The sequence below is a fragment of the Homalodisca vitripennis genome, chromosome 2, assembly GCF_021130785.1.
Source record: "Homalodisca vitripennis isolate AUS2020 chromosome 2, UT_GWSS_2.1, whole genome shotgun sequence".
Classification (NCBI taxonomy): domain Eukaryota; kingdom Metazoa; phylum Arthropoda; class Insecta; order Hemiptera; family Cicadellidae; genus Homalodisca; species Homalodisca vitripennis.
The window spans coordinates 31,259,306-31,267,540 of record NC_060208.1 but is presented as its reverse complement, the minus strand read 5'-3'; the positions used below and the strand labels follow the sequence as shown (position 1 = coordinate 31,267,540).

The 8,235-nt window shown below is 30.2% G+C and overlaps 1 protein-coding gene across 1 annotated transcript; it reads left to right on the top strand.

Moving 5' to 3' along the window:
* The first annotated feature begins 603 nt into the window (after positions 1 to 603).
* LOC124353769 lies at positions 604 to 7,017 on the top strand. Its single transcript, XM_046803769.1, has 3 exons — positions 604 to 762; positions 5,498 to 5,597; positions 6,526 to 7,017. Exons 2-3 carry the CDS (start codon positions 5,520 to 5,522, stop codon positions 6,925 to 6,927), a joined length of 480 nt encoding a protein of 159 aa, XP_046659725.1. The 5' UTR covers positions 604 to 762; positions 5,498 to 5,519; the 3' UTR covers positions 6,928 to 7,017.
* Positions 7,018 to 8,235: the final 1,218 nt, after the last annotated feature.

Sequence of the window (8,235 nt, the reverse complement as noted above, 5' to 3'; positions counted from 1 at the left end):
CTGACGAAGTTCCCCTGCGTATTGAAGTTCCTGGGAAATGAGAACTCTGATCCATGCTTTCAGTTGCCTCAAAACAAACAGCATCCTATTCTTTTAGGCACACACAATAACGTTTCTTGAGTATAAACTCATTTTCATTTTTATTCTATGTTCAGATCAAGTTTAATTGAAACTCATATATAAGGAAAATGTGTTCGTAACATATTTCTAACTATGGAGCCCTCACATATTTACCCAGTATGAGTTTTATTGCATTGTTTATTCATATTTGTTCCGTAAAACACGTATACTAATTGTTTTAAAACATTATAAAATTTATTTCTAAAACAATTGTATAGGTTATGCAAAAAGAATTTTGCACAACCTATACAATTGTTGTTACAATTCTTTTTGCATTAGGTTCAGCTTCCTTTCTCAAAATTGGAAAAAAACGTTGGAACTGATTGATAGCGTCCTCATATTAAAAGCTGTGCAGATGACAACGCGGTAATGACTTATTGTCACCATTTCTAGTACTCATCAGTAAACGTGTACTTCGAAAGCTCTTAATTCTCCTCTCCAATTTGCTTATCCATCCGTGCGTGGAAGTACCCATAAAAATCCTTTGTTTTCTCATCGTAAAATCTATGAGAGGTATTCATTCTAAAATCAACATCTCCATCTCGGATGTTTGAGTGATCACTACACTTATGGATATGATTTGCAAACACTGAATTTTTCAATCTTTTATATTGCAGTTTAGCAGTATTTTGTTATCACTGAGTAAGTAATCTATTTGGGATTTTAGGATGCTAAAAACAATAAACATTGTACTATAAACGATTTAAATAAATTCATGACAAATTTGTATTAACCGACAGCTCAAGATTTTCTATACAGATATAAAATAAACCCACAAGATCTTTTAATACTAAATTCCATTATATTAATGAATACTTACATAAATACGTGTGCTTTAGTCGGTATTCGATTGGGTTTGTTGGATTTTGACAGTATTCTTGGAATGGGACAAAGTAAATCATACAAGACTGAAATTGCAGGCAATTATTGTAATTTAAAATAGAAACTCGAAATTTCCAACGGGGTTTCAACTTATATTTATTGAAACTAACTCTCAATCTAAAGAACATCATAAATAATCCTTGTCTGAACCAACAACCTGAATGCAGCAGTATTTTTGAACCAAATTAGCAATTGCAGAAATCTTTTTATGTACTACATCTTATAATTTTTCTGAAAGTATCAAATGTGTAAATAATAATAAGGCGTCATTTTTTTATGAGAAAACAAATCTCATTTCAACTGATTTCTGGTTTTCTGGATTTTGGTTTTTTTATATTAGCATATTTTATAACTTTAGGCTAATGAGTGGAGAGTTTCCAAATTAGCAATGATAATTCCTATCTTAAAACATTGTGATGGATGAAAATACCTTCACTATTTTCATGTAATATAATAATCGTTAGTTTTTTAAAAAAAAACTTCTGAGAAAAAGTCAGAACCGATTTATTGGAGTTTTGAGTAAGTGCAATTGTTTTAGTGGTAACAAATTTTATTGGGGGGCTGTTGTCAACCGAGGCCGCTTTACTAACGTTTATGGCAAATAGTTATGTTCGCATAACTAATGAAGAAATGTATCTTAATTTGATTTTTTAAACAGAAACAAAACATTTTACAAAGTAGATGGAAACATCTAACTTTAAAAACTGTGATTTGGGGGCATAATAAGGTTTGGCTCTGATATTTCACTAGTTCTCTTTACGAAAAGGAACTAAATGTTACAGTGCTAACTTTAAATTTTTAAGTTAAGTGACTCAATGGTCAGTCTTGGAACCCATTGTCTTTAAATGTTAATAATTTATCTGTGCGTAGGGAAATACAGCAGGTAACAACTATTTCAAATAATACAGCTATTATTTATAAAAAATAAATATATGAGTACTATATGCGAATGTTATATTATTACGACGATTAGAGACTCAATAAAACACTGTGCTACTTAAGTTACTCTAGGGAAGAGAATACTTTAGATTTTTTATTAATATTAAAACCGATAAAATATTTAAAACATGATAATATAAGTAAATGCGATTGCTTACATGTAGATAAAGTAAGATGTATCACATAGTTGAGCTTAGTAATTGATGACCAGTTAACATAGGAGGAGCATTCCAATAAGTTAAAATAGGAACTTTAAAATAGATTAAGGAAGTTATATTTATTTCGTCAGTTTTGAAATGAACTATCACTCTCTTCATGCTTGAAATTTTAATTCTCTCTACAAGCATAACAAACTTAGTCTTTATCACATCGATTTCAGCAGTTTGAAAACATGCACTACAGTTTATGAATAAACTTTTTGAACATTCAGGCACTTCTATGTATGTTTTTCTAAGTATTTAAATAGTTCTTTCAACGTCAATTTTGACTTTTAATTCTTCAAAACGCAGGTTCAATAGAGGTTAATAACTTTCTGAATGAATGAAAAATTTCTTTAATTGTTGTCAGTTGTACATTTTTGACATACAGTATATCTTAAACTAAAATCAACAATAAAGCCCGGGGTAACAAAATACCTGTTCAGGAATTACACTAGTACACATAAAGAAACAGCAACTCGAAAAAAAAGTACTGGCCTACCAGATCCTCGTAACCCGGATACACTCTAAAACAACTATAACTAGATTAACTTCTAAAAAAAGTACATAAAACGGAAATATATGTGAAATTTGATCAGATTTTCAAGTAAATTATTTATAAAGTTACAATTTAAAAGTGTAATGATCATACTATATTGCGTTGTAAAACCTGTCTACATAACATATCTATCTAATAACAAAACATGCCGAAGCATTTTAACAAACTTATTTTTGATTTTACATTTTCTTAAATATGGTAAACAATTAAAAAACTTTGGTCCTAAAAAAAACATAGAATTTCTTAAACAAGGTTAAGATGGGCTCTCGGAACTTGAACCCGGATTCTTCTCTGACTATAATGTGAACTTGCATTGTAAAAACTGCTACTTTGATTATAAAATGATTTTAATACTTTATCCGATATACAGATTTTTTGTATTTGGTAACACATTTAAATCTCTAAAAATTGGAGCTGAACTTTCTGAATAATTTATTCAATTTGGTTTTAAATTTGACATTTTGACAATGTATATCTGAAATTGTTACATATACATTCACAATGCTATTTTAGATTAAATTTATTGTCCTAGTCACAATTTTTTCGAGAATTTTTTAACTGGTTTTCTCAAAAACCACACTTTTTTTCTTAAAGAGTACGCTCAAAAAGTTCCTAATTTTCATTCCAAATCACATTGAAATGCATTGTTATTTATAGTATGTATTGCAGTAAAAATCTTAAAAATATCCTCTAGTGAATCTAAAGAGGTATATAAATAAATACCAAGAATCAGTATTAAAACAAATATATGCATATGTGCTTGCGTTACTTTACACCTGATGAGTGTTTAATTGGATGCCTCAAAAATTGAGCTGACAAGTTATACCAATACATATTTATCTACACTATCAGAAAGAAGTATAATAACATAATATCTATACGAGGTGAACCAGACCACCTAGGACACTGATTATAACGGTATAACAAGTGAAGTAGGAAACTCCGTTTCATCTGAAACCCCCTTATTTTGTGGCCAAAGAATAGATAAAATGGTTTTGAACCAGTTTTGTTATCTGATGAAAACAGCTTTAACTGGCTTCTTATTACAACTTAATTAGACAACTTATGAAACTTCAAATATCATTCAAAAACTTGAGGTCCTTTTAAAAAAAAATAAATAAATAAAGCTTTCAGTTCCCAATAAATATCCACATTTAAAACATTTTAACATTTTAAAATTAGAACATTTTTATAACAAAAAATTGTGTTGAAATAGCCTTATCTTAAGTTGTTTCTATTCTGTAGGCAGAAATTATGAATTCATTCATTTATTTCAATTACTTTTCAAACATTCGTATCCAAACAATTAACACTCTCTAAACAGTGTCCCTATAAAACTCGTACAACTTTTGCAGTTCCCCAAACTCTTATCATCCTTTAATGTGAAGTATACTAGCCCAATTTTAATGTCTGTCAATAAGGATGCAAGGGAATTTGCTTTATCTGTGCTTATGTCTTAAGCTTCTCTGGAATTTTACCGTGAACCTTCATCAGTTGATAAGGCGTTCTTCTGGTTAACAATAATAATAATGCAGGTTTTGTCATTGTTACAAAACTTAACCCAGTTTACCAATTTTAAAACAGCTAATTCAGTACCGAACAAGTAAATTATAGCTAGCAAGTATTATCTTTGATATTTGTTTCACTTGCATCAGATTTTAAATATTCGCTTTCTGAAACTTACTCACTAGAAAATTATAGCAATTTTATTTGTAATTTTATTTCATTACTTAAATTAATTATTAAATGGCTTACACCAGTGTGCGGGCGTATGATATGTTACTAGTTCGGTATGAGTGCTATGCATTGTAAGCTGAACGTTTTTCAGAAACACATCACTACTCACGAAAAGTATTTAGGAGCTTAGCTGATCGTATTAGAGAAACCGGAAGTGTGCATCGTGATAAAAACAAAGCTAAGAAGATTGCTTGGCCAGTGTAAGGTAAACATCTGCTGAATTTTAGCGACTGCTCTGCAAAACCCACAGGATTCAAAACCAAGAAAAGCGAGTAATGGTTATATCAAGAGCTTAGCGAAGATTACTGTCTTCAGCGTATCCAGTTATGTTTATGGGCCCAAGAGAGAATGAATCTTGACTGCTTTAATGATGTTCTCTGCTGCGATGAGGCGACATTTAGATATAACGGCGAGGCAAATATCAATACATGCGTTACTGGTCTTTCGAAAATCCACATTGGTTGCGTGCATGCTGACGCTGTTCTCAATACACAATGGACAGTTTCCTAAGAAATAGGATGGGTATAACAGTAGGTTATCCCGCCTGTTCTTCATATCTGATGTATTTGCACTACTGTATATGGAGGAGGTTAAAGTGTTTGGTCTATACTAAAAGACCAAATACTAGAGGGAATATGATGGAAAATAATAAATTCAGTAGCTTCCATTTCTCCAGAAGAAAATCCCAGCGTTCAGTAACAGCTTCAGTGGGCGGGTGGATTTTTGGATTGGCAACGATGGGAAACAGTTTGAGCACCGGTAAGGTGTTGCTTTGCTTGATTAACTTTTCAAAGTATTAGTAGCGTCCAACTGTCCTATTAAAATTTACTGCGTGAATTAAATTTCAAAACATTCCCAAATTTACTGCGTGAATTAAATTTCAAAACGGTCCCTATACCTCAATTTTACCCCTAATAGGTTTTTGGGGGTTTAAAATAATTTAGTTGAAACACGTCAGGAGCCTACGTATCTGGTTCACCATGTATAACCTGAAATTAAACTTAATTTACTCTTAATATACTCAGATAAAATTTCCATTGACATTGTCATCAACCTTTTTCAGAATTCGCAAATACAACAAGAAGATGGATTTGACAATATGTTTCATTATTTTAGTATCATCAGTTAATATTATGGCGTTCCCACCAGAAAATGCTAAACAGGTAGGATTTGTTTGTCATATATTTATTTTCTGTTAGTTTTTGGAAGCTAGCAATGTATTATTTTATCTACATTAATTATTATTGTAAAAAAGGACTAAGATTTTGTTTTACGATGCAGTATTTTCCTTGCTTTGTAAACTTTTTACATTTTCACAAACTATGTTCCATTCTACTGTTGCATTGCTTAAAGATTAAGATAGTTTAACATACACATATTTATGTTGTAACCATTCTTAAGACATATTATTTAGAATTTAAGCGTTGTAAGAGTATTTAAAGAAGTCATTTACGCATAAATTAGTTAACTTCTCTTTACGTCTGGCATAATTTAGCATTATCCACTGGCCCACATTCAACTCGAAAACCTTATAAAAATGTTCATTGCAAATTATTTTTGAGAGTTTCCCTCAAATAAGAGCCTCTCATGAAAGTTTGCATACGTGTTCTTGATCGTAAACAATCAAATAGATAGGTAGACTATTTAATCATTGGAAGGTTTTTAAACATGAATACAAGATATATCATATTAACTATAATTATGTCTTAAAGCCCTTAATAAGTTATTACAGGAAAATTCTATCTATTTATACATTATTGAAGCTCTTTTCTTATTGGAAATGATATATTAATTTAAGCAAATTAATAGATTGTTATTATTACTTTTATTCAGTTATGTGGGTCCGTAGATGTTCTCATTGAGTACGAAAGGCCTTACAAAAATTAAATATTATATTATTGGAGAGTTTGTTTAAATTAATATATTCTATATATTTACCATAAAATCGTGAAAATAATCGGAAAATGTAAATATTAAGTGGTTGATAATAATATAAACTAATTGAGTCTCCTCAGTATAATAAGTGTATAAAATCACTGTCTTCGTGAGCTTAAATCACAACAAATTAAATTGTTTTACTGTTTAAAACAGGTTAATCAGCTCATTGGTGAAATCGTGGCAATTGTGGAAAGTAAAATATCAGCTTCCGAAAAGCAGCTTTTGGACAATGGAAATAAAGGTGACTCAACAGATACAATTTTGAGGATAAAGGACATGGGCTTCGATGCCTTTAGTAAGATTTATGAGAAAATAGCAAACTTATGGCGGCTAGGAGCTACACTAAAAGATGTCGATAAAATATTACAAGGAATTGAAAGCTCCAATGTACTGAACTCTGCCAAGGTTCTTGCGAGTGAAATTAGTGACCGATCCGTTGGGCCTGACGAAAATGATGATAAGGAATCTACATTCTCGAAGGCGTTAAAAAAATCAGCTATTAAACTGGTTAGATTCATATTGGCTTACAATAACAGTCTTAAATCTAATAAATAAACCAATGAAAACTAAACATGTTTATATACTGAAAAAGTGTAATAATGTACACTAGTAGTCAATAAAACTTGAAATTCATAAACCGTTAAATGATCAGTTGGTGTGCATTAAAAATGAACTGTGGCGTTTATCCTTCAAGATATACAGTAAACATGGAAATGTTCACATGGAAACACACATCAGTTGTATGTAATATGCTCACACTCACACCCCATCGTGGTCTGTCATCAGTTTAAAATTCACATTTTATAATTTAGAATATAATAATAGAATATAATCCTATCAGTTGTTGAATTTTCTTGTTAGGATATTTCAAACTAAAATACTGTTTGATTTTCAAATAAGCGGATAAGTTTTGATGTGACATAATGTTTTTTAGTTATTCGTTTTTAAATATACCTGTTATCTTTTGATACTTTATTAAATAATAACGTTACATTTATGACTGAAACCGTCTTTGAAATATATATATATATATATATATATCTTAATTTTTTTCAAAATAGATAATCTTTATTACATTTAAAATTAATTTTGCAGAGATTGGAAGAAAATTCGGTTCACATCAACAAAACAAAATGATTTTGTTAATCTATTTTATATCTAAAAGACAAATAAATTAGCTCTATATTTTTAACAAGTGAAGTTGGGACTAATAGGTCTTTTCTTGCACTTAACTGGAAATATATTCAGTCATAAAACATCAAGAATACATCGAATACAGGATAACCTGAACAGTTTTTACCTACATATTAATCTGACGAGTTCCACGCAATTTTTACATCTCTTTAAAAAGTAAACTGCCGTTTTGTATGGAGAGAGATTCAGGACAGGGTCATATCCTTACTCTTAAGTTCATAAACATACTTGTTATTGGATGGTGTTTATGCTAGTATAATATATGTTTAATGATTAGTGCCCTAATACCTCACTGAAATTTAAAACAATGACCTTTCGAGACAGCTAATCAATGAGCTGTCAACACGGTTATGCTACGAAAAATATGGCAAGTTAACACTTATACTCGTATAAGTGTAAACACAACATACTTAAACGCATACTTAAAATAAATGTCCTTTTATTATTTCTTTCAGACGCCCAGTTTTAAATTTTGTTTGAAGATGTCAGGGGAAAATATTTCCAACCATAATTTTCCAGTGTTATTAATTGAACAGATAGTTATTTTTACATGAGTTTAAACTCATTTATTTTTATGAGTTTAAACTCATAAATCATGTTTTTTGGCAAAGAAATAAAGTCAAAGTTTTAAAAGTATTTAGTTGTATCGGCACAATATTACACTAAGAT

What these genes read in the sequence shown, in the direction of transcription:
- LOC124353769 (XM_046803769.1), top strand. Translation starts at nt 5,520, where the DNA reads ATGGATTTGACAATATGTTTCATTATTTTAGTATCATCAGTTAATATT. An exon ending in CACCAGAAAATGCTAAACAG is followed by an intron (nt 5,598 to 6,525) that starts GTAGGATTTGTT and finishes TGTTTAAAACAG; the next exon opens with GTTAATCAGCTCATTGGTGA.